At 42.2% G+C, this 23,254-nt stretch overlaps 1 protein-coding gene across 4 annotated transcripts in view; it reads right to left on the bottom strand.

Annotated features, from left to right (window-relative positions):
• Positions 1-23,254, bottom strand: part of PDLIM7 (PDZ and LIM domain 7) — a 57,442-nt gene that overhangs the window by 7,822 nt on the left and 26,366 nt on the right. For 2 of the 4 annotated variants that reach the window (XM_060240153.1, XM_060240154.1), the window contains exons 3-9: positions 17,132-17,283; positions 14,154-14,184; positions 10,063-10,079; positions 8,342-8,425; positions 6,455-6,609; positions 5,937-5,973; positions 316-374 (exon numbers count right to left, since the gene is read on the bottom strand). In XM_060240153.1, coding sequence (XP_060096136.1) covers positions 316-374; positions 5,937-5,973; positions 6,455-6,609; positions 8,342-8,425; positions 10,063-10,079; positions 14,154-14,184; positions 17,132-17,283 — 535 coding nt within the window. Of the gene's footprint in view, positions 1-315; positions 375-5,936; positions 5,974-6,454; positions 6,610-8,341; positions 8,426-10,062; positions 10,080-12,591; positions 12,765-14,153; positions 14,185-17,131; positions 17,284-23,254 lie in introns of all 4 variants that reach the window. The other 2 variants (XM_060240155.1, XM_060240156.1) reach the window with 2 other exon arrangements.

Raw genomic sequence — 23,254 nt, forward strand, 5'->3', positions numbered from 1 at the left:
TGGATAAGCCCATGAATGGCTACCAGCCACAGTGACTGAAGGGAGCCTCCATATTCAGAGGAAGTAAGCTGCTGAATATCAGTGCAAGGAAGCAACACTAGGCGAAGGTCTTGGCCTCTATACCATTTGTGGCCCTCTGGGGCAACTGTCGTTGTGTGAAGCAGGATGCTGGACTAGATCAATCACTTATCCAATCCAGCAGGGATCTTCTTATGTGCATACCCTGAGACTTCATTTAGCAAACCCCCTGTTCAGGATCCCCACTACAAGTTGCTTGTAGTATTCTCCTGCCCCTGCACATTTCTCTCAGCTTACCATATTCAGGCTCCACTTTCAAGGCTGGTGCAGAAGACAGATCCGGTATGGAGACCTGGCTACAAAATAACCAGTTAGTTCCAAAAACCAGTACCCCTTCACCCAAGCAGAGACTGGCACCTTGTGCAGACCGGGAAATGACAGACCTCAAAGTGGCCCAAAAGAGAAATGAAGCCAGGGCAGGCAGAACAGAGTATCATTACAGTAGATGGGCAGCAAAAATATTCCCTTACCCACTATGCAGCAGTGACCCCTATTGGCTGGTTTGGCTCTCCAGGGTGATCAATGTTAGAATTAGGACCCTTACACCTTCCGATTTATATACTGAAGCAATCACTTTTCTTTCTCCCTTCCCTGACAATGAAGGGCCAAGTGTAACAAAGTCTAAAGGAAATAATCCTTTTCCCAGCAGTGGAGACCCGCCCACAAATTCCTTGGCCCAGCTTGTTCATCCCAAAGGAAGGAAAGGACAGGGAGTGTTGCACAGAAACACTAAAACCCTACACTTCATCCCTCTTTAAGATAAAAACACGGACAGGCTTCATTGGGAATAGGGAAGGCTGCTGTGACAATGGCTAAACAAGTTGAAATGGAATCCTGACAAAACAGGTGATGCTGGTCAAAATGGCTGAAATTCTAGAGATCATAGTGCTTCCCCACATTGGAAAGGGTTCAGCTGACCCTTTCTGTCTAAGTAGGGAGGGCAGGGGTTCTATTGGATCCAGCATTGCAGGATAATTAACCAAGCTGCAAAAAATACTTTCCTCTGTTTTTACTTGGTTCAGAGGATGGCTGTCTACCTTGGACCTAGCCATTATGGCCACAGGATCCATATCACAGTAATCTCAAGGTTGGATTACTGTAATGCACTCAACATGTGAGTGTCCTTGAAGATAACTTGGAAACTCCAGCTGGTACAAAACGCTATCACTCATTTACAGCCAGAGTACAATTACCCTTATCTTGCAATCACTCTTTTAGTTACCAGTCCATTTCTGGGTTCAGGCCAAGGGGCTGGTCATTATCTACAAAGTCTCTCCTGACCCTGAACTCACCTATCTGCAGGACCACCTCTCTTGATATGCTCTACTAAGGCAGTTTCACTTATCTGAGCAAAGCCTTCTGAAGACGACACCCTGCAAAAGGATCAACAGTAGTCTATATAGAGCATTTTCTGCTGCAAGTCCCGCTTGGTGGAATGGCCTGACTGCAGATGTCAGGAAGACCTCCATACTTCTATCATTCCACACAATGAGTAAAACAGATTTGTTCAGGAGGGCATTTGTATAAAGGGAATAGGGCTATCGTTTTAGCGTCTATGGAAATAAGCTAGGTCATAAAAAAATATTGCACTGTATATTGTATGTATTTTCCTGGCTTTTATTGTATGGCAACCAATAAGAAAGATGGACTACAAAATATTAAATACATTTCGTTTCTTGTATATTCAGCAGGGGTCCCAACATGGTGTGTGGGGGCACCAACACCTTTCCTAGCACCCATCAAGTGTTTTTAGGAAGTGGGTGGGGCTAGCCATTTGTGGCTTTTGTCCAGCAAGGCTTCTGATTGGCTGTACAGATTTTTTTTAAATGTTGATTTTATTTATTGTTATTTTCATTTTATTGGATTTATATCTCACCCTCCCTGCAAGTGGGCTCAGGGTGGCTAACAAGCCATTGTGGCCAGCAGCAGCTGCCACTATAGCACAGGAAACTTCATCGTGTGGCTGAATGTAAGCTTCATCGTGTGACATCTGTTTTGTGGCTGGCTGCACCTCCTGCAACAGCCATTTGGCGGCAGCCATTGTGTGCCTGCGTCTGCCACAGTCAGAATGCCAAAGGTGCCTGAAGGCTCAAAAAGGTTAGGAACACCTGTTCTACAATAACATACTCTTTGTGGCTGCCTTCCTAGCCCTATTGGGATAGTTCCTATGTCACAAGTTACCCAGCAAGTGTCACTGGAACAAACAAAGGCACTGTGATAGCAACATTAGCATGAAGGGTTAACACTGCCTCCAAGGTCTCTTGGAACATTTTCATTTGCTATATGCTAGGTAGCAGTTCAGGCCTGCATGAGACGCTTGGTATTCTGGCAGGTGCCATGGAAGATAAGCAAGAAATAAGATGATATCAGACACTTCAAGCTGAAGGGACCATCCTTAACCAGGCACTTGAGGTCAAGTAGTTACTTACATTGCCTGTGCACACATCTGTTCTGTAGTGAGATAACATGCAGTACTAGCTGTCCACAGCTGCTTACAATGAAGAGTCTTTTTGCTCATCTCTGGCATAAACTCACACAAGATGGGTGTTTTTTTAATCCATGCTGCCAGAAGCACTCAAATCCCACCATTTACTCTAATAAAACAGTACACAGCCCTACATCTGTCTGAGCCTACAACTCTTTCGCTCCACTAAGTTCTTCCCACCAAGTATTCATCTCAGAGGCCTATCCAATCCCTTTGACAAACTGCAATCTAAGCACCTTCAGAAGATTTACTACGTTTAACCTAGGCTCAACCTAAAATGCATTCTTCTCCTCTGCCTTTCTTCCAAGGAAAGGAAAGGTCCCCTGTGCAAGCACCAGTCATTTCCAACTCTGGGGTGACGTTGCTTTCACGTTTTCACAGCAGACATTTTGCGAGGTGGTTTGTCATTGCCTTCCACAGTCATCTACACTTCCCCCCCCCCCAGCAAGCTGGGTACTCATTTTACTGACCTTGGAAGGATGGAAGGCTGAGTCAACCTCGAGCCAGCTACCTGAAAACCCAGCTTCCACCGGGGATCAAACTCAGGTTGTGAGCAGAGCTTACGACTGCAGTACTGCACACAAATATTGTCTCTTGACAATATCCTATCAACACAATAAAAAGGCCTAGGGTGGCTCACAATGCAGCTGTCAGAAATGGCACCTCAATTAGGGCCACTTGGAGGTTAATCTTCAAAAGGTGCCTTCTTAGTGAAACTGGGCAAATGCCTATTTCCATGTACCTGAGGCTTTCTAGCCTCCCTTTTCCCCTTATTTGGTAGGAAAAGCTGAAATGTAACATTAGGAGAATCACACAGGGCAGTTAATGAAAAATGTACTATTTGGAACGTGCCCCAGTTAATATCCCAAACATGTACATACACACAAAAGTCTCTCCTTGCATACAGAAAGCTACAATATCAGGCCTGAACCTTCTCCCTATAATAACAATTTTTGACAAGCATGGAGACTTTTTCCTGTTGTATGGAACTAGTCAGACGTGTGATACGTCTTCCCCACCTGCAGTCAGAAAAAGTGCAGCTCAGCAACAGCTGTACCAACATGATGCTCTCAGATAGGAAGAAAGGAATATTATACGCAGAGGTCATGAGGCAGACAGTTTATTGTAGACTTAATGAAGCTTGCAAAAATACTCCATGGTCCATGTCGTTCACCCCCAAGCAGTTTCCTCCCAAGATTCAATAAAACCAACAGAAAAGAGTTTGGCAAAACTCAAACTGAAAGCATAGAGGAGAAATGTTGAAGGCTCACACTGCACCATCCTGATCCTTACCCAACATTACACATTGTGGGTTTGGTGTGAGAATTTCAGGATTCTCTGGGAATTAAGGTATTGAGAAAAGGGAACAGGATCCAGTGCTAGACCGCAAATAGGCTTCTACTCCCCCAAAATGCCCAGGATGCTGCAACAGCACATAGAAGTCAAAGTGGATGAAATACCAGCTTTGGTCAGCTGTCCTAGACCAAACAGGGAAGAATTCTGCCATTGCCTCCCCTCCCCTGCCCAGTCCAGACTCCAGCTTCTTCTTCTCCTCCTCCTCCACCCTCTCTGTAGAATTTGCCACAAGGAAGACATGAGCCAGTTACGAGAAAAGGAACGTTTATTTTACTACAAAATAGTAAGGTATTAATCCAAACTCCATCCAAACTGCAGAATATTGGCTGGGCACATTAGGTCTTAGGCAGCTGCAGGGTGGGTGGATTACAGCACTGTACAGATAAGCAGCTGAGTGTTATGTTATGCCGACAGTCAAAACATTGATATCATTCTTTCTAGAGAAAGGGGCATGTGTGTTTCCAGCCCCAGGGCAGCAGGACATTCTAGGTACAGAAATAGACACCTACAGAGATAGAAGATGATGACTCATTTCTCCAGAGTCTCCCTCACCCAGTCAGTGTCACCTAAGTGAGGGAAGCCCTTTTGCAAACCTGAGGCATACTGCAGACACCCAAATGTAAGGATGAAAAACCCCTAATGCTCACCAAGGAGAGATTTATGCCCTTCTCAGGAGGAGGATGGATAGATCATTTAGTTACAGCATTATGAGTGGCAAGGGATGCCACGAGAACATGTAGAAGTATCACCTCTCTAAAAGAGAAATATCCCTTTCCTCAAAGGCGGGGGATGGTGGCAAACGACTCCCAGCCACTGAAATCAAGACAAGAGTGGGCAAGCCTTGAGCAGGTAGAAAGGAGGTCAGGACAAAATGTCATTTGCACTAAATGCTTACAAAGAAGACGACAAGACTGGCAGGATAGTAATTTTGTTGCATCTCATTTACCTGCTGTTTAGAAACTGGCAAAGGGAAAAATAAGTAGGTGTGGAGGACAGTAATGAAGGAGCTAAACCCCTCTCTATGCAGAATGAGAAGGAGCTCTATCAAACAAACGTGTGGTTGGAAAGCCTCCCCTGTCCACAAAGATAAACAATGGCAGCTCAAGAAAGGAGGCAGGCCAAGGGCAGGACAGCTGGCCTCTTCAGAGTAATGCAAGCTTGTACAGGCAGTTTCCACCAATCATATGTGAAAGAGACGATCAGTGGGCAAAGAGCTCTACAGCCGCTTCAGAGCTATCTTTCTTTATTGAGAACTGGAGGAACAGCTTTCTAGTGCCAGAAAATCTTTAGAGTTGGGGAAAGCCAGCTCTCCTGCCCAGGAGCTAAGTCTGGAGCTTGCAACATATTCTTTGCACACAACTCAAGGTGTTGTTACACAAAGTAGAGAGTTACAGGCCTTTTAGCAGGAGCCTCCTGCCTATTTCAAGTTTCTTCTCATCCTCCAGTACAGGACAAACACTACATTTCAGGAGCTGTTGTGGATTTCTAGTTTTTAAGTTTCATTCAACCTTTAGAAGGAGACAGACAGAAGTGTGCCCTCCCACAACATATGCACGCAACAGAGAGAGGCAGAGTTGGAAGAGCAAGAGAGGATTCTATCCTGCTTAGGAGAGCACATTCAGAGAGGTAGCTGATCGCTGGTGGTGCCAGTCACGCAGGCGAGTGTAACGGGGACTCTGAAGCTCCGAGACAAACTTTTCTCTGGAAAAATGAAAGGAGGAGGGCAGGAAGGACAGACAAGTGGAAGGAGAGAAAAACAGAGTCAGAAGCAGAAATGCAACATTTACACTTTCAAGTTATTGGAACAGTCACACATGAGAAATCCAGACACACCAGGAGGAATGTTTCCACCCCTCCCCATAGGAAGTGCTGAGAGGTGCGATTATCCTGGCAAGGTCATCCACAACCGCTGAGAACAACTGGCCTAACTTCCCTATCTAGCACTTCTGGGGAGCAAAAGCTACTATGAGCAGGGGCAAAAATCCCACTCTCCTAGCCCTGAACAGACACGCCTTACCTGGCTTTCCTAATATGCTCCTCATCCGGGTCTTGCACTGGCAACCGCAAAAGGAAAGGAGAGAGAATATCAGGGGTCTGAACCAACCAAGCTGGGTTAAGGTTACTTAAAAGAGGAATCGAAAGCAAAACCCAAGGCAGCAGAACAACACATTCCCTAGAGGGCACATGGCCTGGACATGTGCAATGTCTACAGGGAGGCAGACCAAGATGCCTGCAGAACTCTGTGTGTGTGTGCGCGCGCATGTACAGTCTGAATGAGGCCAAGTGCCCTGGGGGAGAGTGCTCCTGACTCTGGCTGCAGAGCAACGCACTTGCACAGTCCTCACAAACTGGTTAATGTTGATTAGGCTACAGAGCGATCATGGAAGAAGAGCTGGTCTGGCCCAGCCTCCCAGGTTCCACAGTGATACCACCCCTTCCCCCCCCCCCAGAATGTTGATGGGTACAGAATACTTGCTTCAGCCAGACAAGAGAGGAGTGCACTCAAAAGTGGTCCCCACAGAAGGGGGAACTTACTGAATTCTGTGCCTGTGAGATGGGCCAGAATGCGGAAAGAACGGGACTGGGTGGTGCCAGTCCGTGGTCGCCAGTCTTCTGTGTCCTCAATAAGTCTCTTTTTGCTGGAGTCATTGGGGAGGAAGGCTGGCAGGCTCACCAGCCGGAGAGAGTGCCTACAAATACAGACAAGGGCACTCAGCCAAGGCTGCACTAGAATGCGCAGCTGCCAGGCACACACACACTGCACCAAGCAAGGAGCCCAAGACTTGAGCACCCGCAAGCTAGCCACAACTGGGATACAGCCATAGTTTCATAACTCTGAAGGTTGGCATAAATGACCACAATTAAGTCAACTGCCCTGCGGCAGCAGTGAAAGAATCTCTTAAGTCCTTCCACATCACTTTCTTGTCTAGGGTAATTAATTGTACTTAGACAAAGACACTGCTTAAAAGGATACCTGCTCTGCAAATGAGAGAGAATCCATACATACTCCAAATTGGGGTTGCAGGGAAATTTCCTGAGCCTTGAACACAAACACAGGCTTCCTTATAACTCTAGAGCACTGGTCTGATATGTATGGAAGATCCCGTATTTGGTTTCTGGCTTTTAAAATAAGGCTGAGAAAGAACACTGCCAGACGTTGGACTGCCTCAGTCACAGTAAGGTCACAGTCAGACATGCACCAAGATCCTACATAGTTATGGATGCATGCCAGATTTTAATCACTTGTTCATAAAGCAACATCTGGGAATGACTGTTCATTCGTATCTAGCCCACCCTTTCCTGACTTAGAACCAGACTATTTTGATAGCTGATTAAATCCGGATCTTACTGTATTCTGACAGTTCACGATCACTTTTTGTGTTTGAATGCTTCCTGGGCCATGGCAAGCTTGGTAACACTTCCCGTCATTTAAAAAAATAGTTATATCAATGTGCGCATGCCTGCCTAACCGAAAACACTGGGTGTGCGCTGGTATGAAATGATATTGAGCCTTCGAACATTTGCAGAATCAACTGCCAAGACATTAGAGCAAAGCTGGTTAGAAATTTGGGGGTTCCCGGGTTGTTTTTTCATGGAAAAGAATGTAAAATAGTCCCTCCGGAGCCATCCAACAGCAAATCCGTGAGCTCCACAGAAGTGCATGCGCACACAAACAACAGCCTCAGCAAGTGGCCAGCATTTGAGTCGATGGTTATGCATGTGCGCGAGTTGGGTATTTTTCTCTTGAAAAATGAGGTCCAGATGGGATATCTGATCATTCACTTACACGAACGGCGCACAGCAAAATGGGTTGTGGTCAGGATGTGTGATCCAGCAAATGCGTTTAAAATAGGGGTGGACTATACTTGCAGTGCCTCATGGCCGGTTTGAGTGGTGAGTGTGATCGTGACCTATGAATACAGGAATGCACCTGGCTGGATCTGACTGCAAGGTCCAACATTCCTTTTTAAAAAAATGCTCCTGGAAAGCTAAAGAAAGGCATGAAACGATGCCCATTGGTCCCATGCATTTGGTACTCAGAGGTACACTGCCTCTGGACATGGAGGCTCTATTGAGCTATGGTAGCTAACAGCAACTCTTAGACCAAACTTAGAGCAGACAATACCAGAGCTAGATAGACCAATGTTCCGATATCAATGTAGAATCATATCCTTTAATTTTTAACACGTTTCCAAACGCAGTGCTGTTGCAGTGATATCTGCTTCAAATGAAGGTTTTTGGACACCTAACCTACAAGTCTGAACTCTACCTGCGGTTGTGGAAAGGACTCCTCCTCTTCACTTTCATGGCTGCACAGCAACCTCCCAGAAGGGGATATTCACACTCAGAGAAGCCACATAGCATGCAAGAAACACAACAAAACATCTCAAGATGCAGCTACTGTCTGCTCCAAAATCTTACTTGTCCTCCAGGTAGTAGTCACCATAATCAGGAGCAGGATTGGTTTGGGGTGGAGCCTTCACCTCAGGGGGCTGAGCATTAACTCTGAGGCCAAGAGAGTATCAAGAGAAACAATCAGGGATGGAATACCACCTCTACCACAGGAAAGCAGAATAAAGAGTCACACCTCTGCCCAGCAGGCAATATTCTGCACCTCTCCCTCCCTCTTATCTTGTCAGGCATTCTGCAGTGGATAATGACTGTCCCCCTCATGTGGAAGTACCAGAAGAAGAGTTCTTAGAAGAGAAAGTGCCGCCTTTAACTTCAGGGTCAATGAAGAAAGTAAAATCAATGACCTGAAAAAACACAGTGTATTACAATAAAGATATGTCTCCAATATTTATAAATGTTTATCTCATACATTCTGTACGTGATTATTATTCATATATCCTACATCCCTCCAGTGTAATCATGGCAAATATAACTGCATTCAACCATGTCATAAATTAACAACCTCTGTGTGAATTCTCTTCTCCAGGCTTTCCCGTTCCCAAGGAAAAATGACTGTCATTTTTCCTTGGGAACAGGGGAACCCAAGGAAACAACCCATTTTGCTGTACCAAAAAGAAGCAGCATAATGAGTATCACCAATCAGAAAGTTGCTGATTTCTCCTTGCTCAGTTCCGCAGGGCCTGTAAGACAATCCTCTTCCGGCTGGCCTATGACTAGCTGGTACAAGAAACCAAGTGTAGTTATACTAGATGTCTGCTGTCTCTAATGTTTTAAATGATTTAAATGTCTTAAAATTTTAAATGTATTAATTATTTTAACTGTTTTTATGCTTAAATTCTATTTATGTCAAATTTTTATGTTGTGAGCCGCCCTGAGCCACTTGTTGGGGAGGGCGGGATATAAATCATAAATAAATAAATAAATAAAGTTTAAAGACCCAATCAGCAGAACTACGCAGCTCATTTGCAGTCAGTGAGACAAAGAATCTGTGGACAGTGAGAACTATTAATAGTTAACTCTTGGCAAAGAACTAATTGTTTGAAATGGACTATATATAGGAAATTCTATCTGTCGGGTTCCTAAGAATATTGTATTGGGTTCTCAGCTCTTCCAATATTCTGATCTTTTGTGATATGACTGATTTTGCTAATTTATTTAAATCATTGAATGCAGTTATATTTTTCATGACTGCACTGGATGAATGTAGGATATTTGAATAATAGAATGAATAATAATCACATACAGAATTTATGAGATTAAAATTTATAAATATTTGGAGATATATCTTTAATTGTGTTTTTTTACAGGTCACTGATTTAACTTCAGGGTAGCAACTGTGATTTGTTTGGCTCCTTCCTTCTCCAAACATGCCTCATCAGAAAATTCCCAGTACTGTGCCTGCTCTGATGAATTCCAGCACATCCTAGTCAAGAAGGCTCAGACTTTGCCCTAAGGGAGACCAGACATTCACCTTCATCTCTATCCTAAGCCTTGACGCTGTCAAGCATCTCCTTTCTCCCAAACATCAGGCCAAATACATACCCCAAGCCACATTTATTTTAGGACTACCCCCCTACCCAACCACTATGTCAAGACAAGAAGTGCAAATTAGTGACACTAGAAAGAATGACAAGGAACTTAGTAATATCAGAAAACTAGGTTTAGGTCACACCAACTTAACAAAGTTATGGAAGATACATAAGAATAGAAGAGTAAAAAGGCTTACTAACTTTTCAGGGTTCTGCACCTGCAAGAAAGAAAGAAAGAAAGAAAGAAAGAAAGAAAGAAAGAAAGAAAGAAAGAAAGAAAGAAAGAAAGAAAGAAAGAAAGAAAGAAAGAAAGAAAGAAAGAAAGAAAGAAAGAAAGAAAGAAAGAAAGAAAGAAAGAAAGAAAGAAAGAAAGAAAGGAAGGAAGGAAGGAAGGAAGGAAGGAAGGAAGGAAGGAAGGAAGGAAGGAAGGAAGGAAGGAAGAAGAAAGAAAGAAAGAAAGAAAGAAAGAAAGAAAGAAAGAAAGAAAGAAAGAAAGAAAGAAAGAAAGAAAGGAAGGAAGGAAAGGGAAGAAGGGAAGAAGGGAAGAAGGGAAGAAGGGAAGAAAGAAAGAAAGAAAGAAAGAAAGAAAGAAAGAAAGAAAGAAAGAAAGAAAGAAAGAAGGAAGGAAGGAAGGAAGGAAGGAAGGAAGGAAGGAAGGAAGGCAGGAAGGAAGGAAGGAAAGAAGGAAAGAAAAAAAGAAAAAAGAAAAAAAGAAAGAAAGAAAGAAAGAAAGAAAGAAAGAAAGAAAGAAAGAAAGAAAGAAAGAAAGAAAGAGAGAGAGAGAGAGAGAGACAGGAAAGAGAAGGTCCAGTTAGAGCTAGTAGACAATACAAAAATGCTTTTGTATCCTGTTGGTAAACAAAAATCCTGGCACAACTAAATCTCTACTATGCCATCCATGCACTTCCAAACTAGTATGAAGGTTAGGAAAAGGTGATTTTCTGGACGTGCATAGTAAAGCTTCAGTGAACCTCTCTCTCAGGAAAGGACTTGACACCTTTCCCCCAAAAAGGCAAGAATCGCTTAACAACTCTGCAACACACACATGGAACCATTCTACTAAGAGGAAGCTCACAGAAGCCTGACTTTTGCAAGGAGCTCTGCAAAGATGCTCATACGGGGATTTCCCTTCTCCTGCTTCACCATAAATCATAGGTCCAATTTCGAAAGGGACAATGTTGTGTACTAAGTGGTACAGAAGAACTATATCCCATCATCACTCCTGCCAACATGCAGATTACATCCACTATGTTGGCTCCGTCTGCATTGGGAGGCTCAGTGTATACTGCGGGGTACAGAGCTGCATTGAAGCATATCTAGTGCACTTGTAAGCTTGAAAAAGCTGCCAGAGCACCCTCAGGGCACCCAACTAAAAATAGTTCTTTTAAAAAAGCAGCAGCATATTCAGCAACATCCCAAGCCTAGAGAGGCAGGCAACAACTTAGATGCAGTCAGACAGGAGAAGCACATATTGTCAGAAGCAGCTGGTCAGGGCTGCAAATTACAAGCACTTCTTTTCGTAGCTCCTCTTTGGTTCACAAACATCTGCGGAGCAAAATTAGAACACCCTTGCTCAGTTTCAATGCACCCAGAATGCATCCCAATTTCATAAGGGGAAAGTCACCAATAGTGTATACTGATGCATATACAGCATGACCCTGTGTTTGTAAACCAAAAAGATTACATTCACCTTTGTGTATAGTTTGCCACACTCCACACACACACTTATGGTCCCATTCTGTACAATTTTGCACAAAAATAAGCCTGTGGCTTTCATAGATTGCCCATCAAAACCTTTCCCAGGAGGGCTTCTCTATTTACATGCCTGCAGGTAGCAGGCAATTAAAGAAGTCGGCACTGGAAGTTATCAAATCCTCACTCAGGCAATGAAGCTCAGTGAACCAGTGGCCTCTCAGCCTAACTTGCTACGCAGGGTTGTTATGATGTCAAAAAGTACCATAATTCCATACAGGTAAGCTATCCTGTCCTAAGCTCCTTAGATGAAGGGTGGAATATAAATGAAACAAATGACTAAAAGGAATAGTCTGCTTTGTGCACTATGGTGTTGGGAGCAGGGACCCAACAACGAGTCCTCAGACGCTTTAGAATACTTTTGGAATAGACTACCTAACTTGAAAGCAAAGTGAAGACTTTGTATGTGCCCAGAATGTCACAGGTGGAGCCATAAAGAATCACATTCATGCTTTCCAAGTAAGTCAATCAATGACTTGCAAGCAATGCATGCGCTGTAAACTACTTGCCAAGGTACTAGGAATTTCTTTGTGTTAGTGTGCAAAATAGTACAGGCGAAGACTGCTGGTATTTAGCACTATGCTCTTGGCTGTTGCCTAGGATTCTGTACAGAAGATTGAAATAAGACTAAAAAGGGAGAGGGCACATGATGGAAAACTAGCTACTAAAAGTCGATTTCAGTCATAGACCTAAGACTGAAAATTCCCATAGAAGGACGATTGAATATATTCATTGCAATGTTAGCTCCAACCACCAGAGGTCACTGCAACATCAGCTGTTTAAGCTCTACATCAGATTCCGAGATCAGGGGATGCCGCCAAAACCCACCCACTGCCCTCTGTTAAAATCACGCATGCAGAGTATGGGCAGACAGGATGGTGTGTAACAGGACAGTGTGCCAGAGCTCTACAGTGATGTCATTCTACCCCACCCGTACCCCACCTCAAAAGCCATTATCCAGGGTGCACAGCAACATACCCATTGTGCTGTGTGGTGCAGACGGACGCTGGGGGAGTGTACAGCACAGATTTCGTCACCAGCCCAGGCGGGGAGTTTGGAACGGAAGTGGTCCCAAAAGGCCGGGCTGTTTTGTTGAGGGCAGTGCTGGGAGCAAAGTTATATTTCGGGGGCTCAGAGGAAGGGAGTGAATCCTGAGCAGAAAACAAAACACACACAACACCCAAGCTGATGCGGTAGGCTGCATGCTGGAGCACCCAATTGCCAGGCAGTGCCAGAGGCTGCAGGGCCTAAGATGGAAGCCAGGCTGCATTCAGGCCATAGGAATATCTGACTAAGTCCAAGGTAATAACTTCAGCCATCAACACTTGCGGGCTGCCTGCAGTCAAATAGTTACCCAATGTCACATATGTGGTCAGTGGATGTGTGATCTACACAAAACAGGAATTGCACCCCCATTCAGCACCACCCCATTGACAACCACAGAAGAAGTGAACACTCCAGAACAGGAAAGGGAAGGGGGTGAGGAGGCTGTTTGCCTGGGCACATGTTGTGACATTAAATAGCAATAAAACTGTGCATATCCATTTCTCCACCTGCAACTCTTTGCTCAGCTAGTTCCTTTCCTTCCACTGACCACACTAAAAATTTAGTTGGACATCCCCAAAATTTAGCAGGGACACTCCCAAACAGATTGTAAAATGGTAAAGCTAAATGATAGCCCTGCAAAGACTTGAACAACCAGTTTCCTGTGCACATCCTGACCACCTGGGAGTTTTTCTACTGCCCTAAATCCATGGTAAGCATTTAAAGTGGATGCTTAGGCAACAAGATGGATTTGCTGCTCCATCTCAGTTAAGGCTGGCAGTGCTCCAGGATCTCTGCTTTGCCTCTGACACAGTCATGCACCTATTCCAGGTGTCGGAAGGAGAGGCTAATGGAAAAATTTAGGAGGGTTGGGAAAGCACAGCATCAATGCCTCCTTTAGCTTTATAAGCAGAGTATACTTTGATGCAGGTAAGATGCTTAGTTCATTCCAGGAAGAAGGCTCACTCAAAAGGAGAGATATCAAAATTAGGTGGGAGAGCCCCCTGTATCTTCTTCTTAATAATATAATAAAATTAAAAATTCCCCCCAAAAAATGTGAGAGAGAATGTCGTAATGGGTACCTGGAAAATGTATTGTTCAAGAAACTGAAGTGCATTTCAGTCTTTACCTCCATTCTCTGTACTATTTAAGTGAGTTGGAATTTCTGCCTTAAGCTGAGAAGCAGAGTCATTGCATCTTCTGAATCAAAGGCAGCTTATATCTGGTATTAAATATTCCCTCCAAGAAGTGAGATGCAGCCTAACACAATTTGAGCTTTTTTTAATCCCCTGGTTTTTAACATTAAGTTCTCTCTCCAACTAGTACAATATCTTCGTTCCACTTAAACCTAACTTGAAGGGCCCCCAACAAATTAGGATAACCCAGCAACGTGCCTTCCATCTGCCCCACAGCTCTTCTGTACAAGCAGCCCGACTACCACCACCTGTTTATGTTTGCAAGAACTGCCCCCCACCAAAAAGCAATGAAGCACGTACCTTCTGAGGTTTGCCTAGGAGGTTTTGGACTCTGCAAGATAAAAGAAAAGCTGCTGTTATCAGGAAGGACAAGAATCTGCCATTTTAGTCTCTAATGTTACTATGTAATTTTAGATTTTATATATTTTAAATTGGTTTTTAACTGCTGATTGTTTTTATAATGTAACCCGGCCTGAGCTTGTTCTACGGGAAGGAGGGCCAAAAATAAAATAAAATAAATAAATTGCCCTGGGACAAAATTACAGTCTTCCTTTCACAGCTATGTACCAGGGAGAGGCAACTTCCATACAAGAGCGGGTCAACAACAACCCAAGGAAGCAACTTGGTCCCCTCCATGCCAGGAAATGCTGAATGGGTAGTAGAAGATTCCTCTGGAAGCAATGTGATGATCACGGTCTACATTCTCACCAATTCACACTAAAGCTTAGCCATGCAGTTTCAGAGACTTGGTTAGCTATCCAGTTAACCAAAAAACTCTTTCATTGTGGAATTAAAACCCAAGACCTTCTCATGCTAACTTCTTCCCTGAACATTGTTACACAATTCATGTCATTCTTGAGTGGATCATCCATCCCCAAGTTCCTGCATATTTCTTTCTGATCCCCACAACCCAGTCAGCTACAGTGACTCTGTAAGCCTGTCTGTGAAAAGGAGACTAGAAGGTAACAAAAGAAACATGAAATTAGTCTGAATCAGACAAAGTTCCCTGTGTCTTCTGGATAAGTCTTGAGATCTTCCCTATATCCCAAGGGGCTGCTCATCCCTTCATTGTGACAAGGGAGTATGATTCATCCTACATTGGCCTTGCAGTGAAGGTAGGAGGGCTGCTTTAAAGGGAAAGGGAGAAAAAACTAGCCTCAGTAACTTTCAGTTTAAATGAAATTCTCATTGTGCAAAGCAGCTGCGCATACTTCACTAGCATGCTAGCAGAATGCCTCCCCGGGCTATGGATCTCTTTAAGGTTAACTAAGAACATGGAGCAGTTTTGAACACACAGAAGCCTAGTTTAAATATGACGCTAAGTCCATGCAGGGACACAGGTATATTCTGCCTCATCAGCATTATGTATAAATTAGGTCAAAAAACAGATACAGAAATATTTTATCTGCAATATAGTGTTTTGGCTATGAAATGTCTATATTATCAGCTACATTCCTATGTGTTGAGCGGTGCACAAATTCCAGCCCATGTGACCTCATTTTCAGTTTATCAGAGTATTTTGATTCCATGTAAATTTTCTCCTATAAGGAGACCAAATGCCTCCTTGAAGATTAATACTATATCAGAGCAGCTTCTCCTCTTTGCTCACTTAACTCAGATTTGAACCCTTCCTTTAACTGGCAATGTAACTTGCACTCTCTTTGCTTGGCCTGCACTTATGACATCATAAGACTCTTGACCTCAGAGTCCTGTTCTACAGAAGGGTATACCAACTACTTGGGCCAAGCTGGCAATCCTGGATAGCTGTCCCATATTCCCAGATCTGAAGGAATAATACAGCTTGAAGTAGCCTATGCTAGTAGCCTTCAACCTATACAGACACAAGACACACCCAACATGGAACCCACTGAGCTGCAAGCATATGACAGGAAGTCACATACCAGAATCACCTGACAGGAAGACAAGGAATCAGAACTATGACCTCAGTGGTACCAAGCCCAGGACCACAGGCAGTACAACCACAGAAGTACGGAAAGAAAACACATCAGGCAGTGTACTATAATGAGGAACAAGAAGACTATGCAGGAATCCTCTGTACTGCTGAATTTACTGTTGCTCATCTTAGCATGTATGCATAGCAAAGCAGGAGCAATGGAACTATATGCAGGCCTCAGATTCAGTGGGAGCTCACAGGAGCACAGCTCCTGAACCTTTCTGAGAGTTCCACCTCCTCCTTCTGAGAGTTCCACCTCCTTGTCCATTGAATAGTATTGCAGCTGGATAACAATCCCTGGATGAGCTCCACCACCTATTTTTCTACAAAATGACCACTGTGCATCAGCAAAAAAAAAAAAAAAAGTGGTTCTAGAGGGACATGCAACCCAGCACTTGGGCGTTACCTGATGGTCCCAACCCATGGGCTGAAGATCAAAGGCTTAAATAACCCGACAACATGGAACTATCATTTAGCCTACTGGGGAGTGGGGAAGGAAAATGAATTGGTTAGCATGTTAGCTTTTTATTTTCATATGAGCCTGATTTTATCTCTACTTCAGTTCTGCCCAATAAATCTTTAAAAAGGTAAAGGTAGTTCCCCTGTGCAAGCACCAGTCATTTTCGACTCTGGGCTGATGTTGCTTTCACAACGTTTTCATGGCAGACTTTTTACGAGGTGGTTTGCCATTGCCTTCCCCAGTCATCTACACTTTCCTCCCAGCAAGCTGGGTACTCATTTTACCAACCTCAGAAGGATGGAAGGCTGAGTCAACCTGGAGCCGGCGACCTGAACCAGCTTCCGCTGGGATTGAACTCAGGTCATCAGCAGAGGGCTCCGACTGCAGTACTGCAGTTTTACCACTCTGCGCCATGGGGCTCTTAAAATCTTTACCCTAAGAACATTTTAAAGTTCTGTCTTGAGGATTCAGAAGCTCTGGTCTAAATTCTGCTAAGCCCTCTAAGGTTTTGTTCTATAATTCCTAGTCTGTATTCTTAAGCAGAGGGCTCATGGGTTAAGAGAGCCTCTGTGTTAAAACAAAAAAAAGGATGCTTACATTTTACATTAGTCCCAGGTAGTTCTATTCATGACAGCCAGGGATCCTTGCTTGGATACAACCAATCACCCTTCAACTAGACACAATTTTGAAAAGTGCTTAAGCCTTTTGATGTACTTGGGTGCCAAAATCATCCCAAAGACAATGAGTGTGACAGAGGCATACTGGCTCAATTAGGTGAGCTCCTGCTTGTATAATGCACCTTATATTCATGGTACCTCCTCAACTGAAAATGTTCTGCACTTGGCAGCACCCAGAGCCTCTTACCTGCTCAGGCTGAGGGCAAGCTTATCCCCACAAGCACGGATCTTGTTCTGCGCTTCAATGTGAGTCAAGGTGCTAGTGTTCTCCCCATCAATGCTTAGCACCCAGTCGCCTGCTCCCACACCTTCCTGGGCTGCCTTGCCCCCAGGAGTAAGCTGTAAAAGGGAAAAAGAAGAGTTAATGATACAGATAGTAAGGATTTCAACATTCACCTTGCAGCAAGATCTGGAGTAGCAGCCCCTGTCCTAGCTCCATCTCCTTTAATTCCCCTGTGGCTGAATAAAGTGAAACAATAACGCAGTCCCTGGTACTGCTGCTATGGTAGGACTGCAACACCAATAGTTGAAAGCAATCTGGTGTAGTGGTGAGGCAGGAACTGCGAAACCCTAGTTCAAATCCTGCACAAGTCCATGAAACTATGTGGGCAGCCTCAGGTTAAGTTGAAAGGTGGTGATGGGCCCATCTCCAAAGGCAGATTGTTGGGGTTTTTGCCATCAAGTCACAGCTGACTTATAGTGACCCTGCAGAGTTTTCAAGGTAAGAGATGTTCAGAGGTGGTTTGCCATTGCCTGCTTCCACATCGTGACCATGGCACTCCTTGGTGGTCTCCCATCCTAATACTAGCCAGGACTGTCTCTGCTTAGTTTCTGAGATCTGACGAGGCTAGGCTAGGCTATCCAAGTCAGACTACAATACCTCTCTGAGCTCCATGATGGATACATTTACTGTAAGATATGTTTTCCCTCTATTCAGTGCTCTGCTCCATTAGTGCACAAACTGGGCACCAAACTCTTTACAACTGCTCTTAACACTGCAAGCATCACATCATGCTCCATGTCCCTTTCCAAAACCCAGATTTTATCCATTGCATTATAGGTTACTTCTACAAGGAGATTTTACCCTAGTTTGGCACCCCAATTGCAGCTACTGTTTTTTGGAGTACCCACTAAATATTGTATCTTAATTATCCACCTTTTGGGTATCTGCTGATTTGACATGATCTTCCCCAAATCCAGTTTGGACAGATCACAATGCATCTTTGTATACCATAAGGACAGGATGAGGCATATTGCTGAAGGTCTCATCCATATCCACAATTGTTTTCCTTTTCTCAGTGTCACCCCTACCCCCAGCAACCACTGTTTACCTTCAACATCACCAGAAGGCTTTTTTAAAAAATAGGCAATTGATAAACTATCTCTGAATCTCCAGCTTTCCTTTTTAAAAGCTGTCTTCACTGTGGACTGAGATCCTGTAACCTCTATAGCTGCACTGAAGCAGGCACAAATTCTGAGCTCTCACCAGTGTATGATAAGCTGTACCTACCAAGATTCCTCTCATTCAGCTCAGCTGTATAGGAGCAACCCTGCTCTCCTTTGCATCTGCCTCTCTGTTCCGCCCCATATTTGGATCCACTGCAAAAGCAACTGCACACATTTAGTGTGCAATAAAAACAAGGCTCTAGACAAGCCCAAGGTTCATGGGAGAGTTTAGACTTGCTGAAGAATGCAACAACCATACAGCTCTACCAAAACAGAGCTCTGCAGGTGCCAGCTCCTGACCCAAAGTGCACTTCTTGGGCTTTTAAGCCACAGGAGGCAGTTCTAGTCACACAGCTGCAGTGACCGGAGATGAAATGAAAAAACCTGCATAGTATCTGTCAAAAAAGTTAGGGCTTTATATGCTCATTATTTATATTTGCAACGTTTTTAGAACATGTATGGTCCTTTGGTGGACAACCAGTATTAAAAGCCTGACTGAACCAGTTCTGTCCCAGTTCTCAAATCCAATTTATTCAAAATAGCATTCGACTGAAATTTCTGTCTTAACTTTACTGTGTTCCTTCTCCACCACACCATATGCTATAGACATTTACTATTAAGCAGTGGCTTCTCTTGCACCAGTCTACTCCCCATCTTTCCCAAACTGGATCCATTTTATCGTTGAATCTTCCAATATACTCTCAGGATTGGGATACAGAAATATTATTTAGAAAGAAACAGAACATAGGATATGAAACTTGCTGAGCATCTCAGAAAAGTGCAAGACTCTACAAAGAGCAATTTCACTTGGAACAATGGCAGACCATCATAAGTACCGAAACCTTGTCTGAGAGGAATAAAGGGCCTTCCTATCCCCAGGCTTGGAAACCTCTTAAAAAAAAAAAAGCTAACAAACCTAAACTGGAAATGCCAGAGATGAGACATCCATATTTATTTATGCATAAGAAGAGCTAATTTTTACCCCCTGGTAGGACTTTTAAGTTTCAAACAATTTTATTAGTAACATATGGTAATAAATTTCAATTTCTTACTTCATTAATAATTACTTTTTTATCTATCCCATATATTACTTTTTACCCACCCCTCCCCCTGTTACTTGACCCCCACCGGTGTTATATACTTAAAATCTTAATATTAAAGGTACCCTTAATTAATAAGAACCAAAATTAATATCCTCCTCCCTCTTGTACTTAGTCATTATCAAAAATTGTCTAATGTCCTTTTATTTTCCACTCTTTTTCTACGTATCTTCTGAACATTTTCCACTCCATCTTAAATACTTCTAAATCATAGTCTCTTAAGGTTCTTGTTAACTTGTCCATTTCACTCCATGTCATAACTTTTACAATCCAATCCCATTTCTCTGGTATTTTGTCTTGCTTCCACAGCTGCGAATACAATGTCCTAGCAGCTGAGAGCAAGTACCAGATTAAAGTTCTATCTTCTTTTGGAAATTTTTCCATTTGTAATCCCAACAGAAAAGTCTCTGCAACTTTGTTAAATTCGTATCCCAAGATCTTAGAAATCTCTTGTTGAATCATCTGCCAGTACTTTTTCGCTCTTTCACATATGGTAGAAAGAACCTTCATGTTTTTTTACATTTCCAACATCTATCTGGCATCTTATTGTTCATCTTTGCCAACTTTTTAGGAGTCATATACCATCTGTACATCATCTTAAAACAATTTTCTTTAATACTCTGACATGTTGAGAGTTTCATAGAGTTCTTCCACAAATATTCCCATGTGTCCATCTGTATTTCTTTATTTACATTAATTGACCACTTAATCATTTGAAATTTCACTACTTCATCTTCCATAGACCATTTTAAAAGTAACTTATAGATTTTCGAAATTAATTTTCCATTATCTCTAAGCAGAACTTTTTCCATTTCTGTTTGTTCTCGTCTTATTCCTTCAGTTTTAACATTGCTTTCCACCAAACTTTTTATTTGTTGCATTTGAAACCAATCATATTTATTATTCAACTCTTCAGCAGTTTTCAATTCTATTTTACCGCTTTGTATTTTTAGTAATTGATTATATGACATCCTTTTTTCCTCTCCTGTCTCAGCTGTTATTCTTATTACTTCTGCTGGCACTATCCATAGTGGTTTTCTCTCATCGCCATATTTCTTCTACTTCATCCAAATATTTAGTAGATTATTTCTTATATAATGGTGAGAAAAAACCCATCCAACTTTTTCTTTCCATCGTACATATAAGCGTGCCAGCCGAATTTATTTCCATGACCTTCCAACATTAAAAGTTTTTTATTCAACAACGTCACCCAATCTTTTATCCACACTAGACAAACTGCTTCATGATATAATCTTAAATCTGGTAGTTGAAATCCTCCTCTTTCTTTAGCATCTGTTAAAACTTTCATTTTAATCCTTGGTTTTTTCTCGGTCCATGCAAATTCTGAAATCTTTCTTTGCCATTTATTAAATTGTTTACTGTCTTTCACAATTGGAATAGTTTGAAACAAATGCATTATTCTCGGCAAAATGTTCATCTTAATTGCAGCTATTCTACCAAGCAGTGACAAATTAAGCTTGTTCCATTTTATCATATCTTCATCCATTTTACGCCATAACTTTTCATAATTGTTTTTAAACAGATCAATATTCTTCATTGTTATTTCCATGCTCAAATATTTTACTTTAGGGCTAACTTCACATCCCGTTAATCTCTGCAATTCCTTTTGTTTACTTACTTGCATATTTTTACACAAAATTTTTGACTTTTCTTTATTAACATAAAGTCCCGCCAATTCTCCAAAATCTTGTATTTTGGCTAACAACAGAGGTGTTACTTGCATAGGATTTTCATTTATAAACATTATATCATCTGCAAATGCTCTATATTTATAGGAAAATCCTCTAATTCTCGATCCTTCAATTTCTTCATCATCTTGTATTTGCATCAATAAGATTTCAAGAGTCATTATAAACAACAATGGTGAAAGCGGACAACCTTGCCTTGTACCTTTGCTGATTATCATTTCTTCCGTAAAATCTGCATTTATATATAACCTTGCACGTTGTTCAGTATAAACTGCTTTTATCATTCTTATAAAGTTTTTCCCCAACTTTATTTTCTCCATTACTGCAAACATAAAGTCCCAATTCAAATTATCAAAAGCTTCTCTGTGTCCGCAAAGAATAATGCAACTTCCTTCTCTGGATGTCTTTCATAGTATTCTACAATATTTACAACAGTTCTAATATTGTCTCTTATTTGCCTTTTAGGGAGAAAACCCGCTTGGTCTTCCTTTATAAAGTTTATTAGATATTGTTTAAGCCGTTCTGCTAAGATTCTTGTGTATATCTTATAAACATTGTTTAATAATGAGATTGGTCTGTAGTTCTTTACATTAGTGACATCTCTATCTTCCTTTGGAATCAACAAAATTACTGCTTCCTTCCATGTATTTGGTATTTTCCCATTTATTCTTATCACATCCATTAATTTTTGAAGTTTGGTATTAATTCTTCTTTAAACATTTTTTAAAATTTGCCATAAATCCATCTGGTCCAGGTGCCTTTCCAATTTTCATTGCATTAATCGCTACTTCAATTTCTATTTTTTTAATTGGATCATTCAAAACTTTTTCCATATAATCAGTTAAGGGTGCAATTTATTCTTCTGCAAATACACTTCCATCTTTTCCTTCTTTACTTTAACACCCTTAAATAGTTTAGCATAATATTTTTAAAATTCTCTCTTTATTCCTTCTTGATCTACCATCTCTCTTCCATCAGCCACAATTTTATTAATAATTTTACTTTCTCTTTTTCTTCAATTGCCAGGCCAAATATTTTCCAGGTTTATTTGCTCCCTCGAAAGATTTGTTTTAATTTTTTTCAAATTCCATTCCAATTCTTTATTTAACAGATGTCTCATTTGTGCTTGCAATATTGTAATCTCCCCCCACCCAGGTAGGACTTTTAAAGGCGCAAAGACACCTGACAAGGACTGTAATAAAAATGCAACAGGTAAACTTCTTCCTGTCTATAAGGCTAAGAAGAGGTACAGGTGCATCTCCAGAAAAAAGAAACCTGGAAAATATAATTACAGGTGAATATTATGCTACCAGCCTACAACACTAGTTGGCAAACCATCAGAATGAGCCCCTCTAAAGTATACCCTGAAATCTCTGAGCCAGCCCATTTGGCAATGGAACAAGCCATCTCTGACCTTAGTAACTGATATGCAGGACATGTCAATTACATAGGCTCAGCACAGATGTAAATGCAGTCCTAGGTTAAGTGACCCAAAATAGACCATGAGATCAGTATAAGATTCAGGATAGTCAGTTAAGAGAGATAGATTAGAACTAGGGAGAACCAAATTCAGATTTCCACTCCACCCTAAACTGCACTTTGTTATCTTGGGCAGCTGCTACCTCTCTCAGTGTAACCTACCATGAAGAATTGTTATAAGGATTAAATGCAGGGAGAGGCTGAACCACATACACTGCCCTGAGCAACAAAATAAATTATCAGGCTTATGAAAAGGAATTTGTCTACACAATCAAGAAGTTTCAAACAATATCAGTAATGGTCAGATATAAACCTTCACAGAAACAGCAGGAAGGTACTGACACACCAGAAGTGTTATGATCCTAAGGCTTGGATCCAGCTGAGAGTTCCCAGTGATGGAAGAATTTCTGCCTACAGAGGGCAATTTACCCACCCCATCCCAACCTGCTGCAGCCCAAAATGTGATGCTCTGTGCCACAGCAGGAAGTGGGGAGGCAAGAAAACCACAGTCTCTGGGCAGAAATCCTTCCATCCTGGAGAGCCGGTTTGGTGTAGTGGTTAAGTGTGCGGACTCTT

Source organism: Heteronotia binoei, chromosome 5, assembly GCF_032191835.1.
Source record: "Heteronotia binoei isolate CCM8104 ecotype False Entrance Well chromosome 5, APGP_CSIRO_Hbin_v1, whole genome shotgun sequence".
Taxonomy (NCBI): domain Eukaryota; kingdom Metazoa; phylum Chordata; class Lepidosauria; order Squamata; family Gekkonidae; genus Heteronotia; species Heteronotia binoei.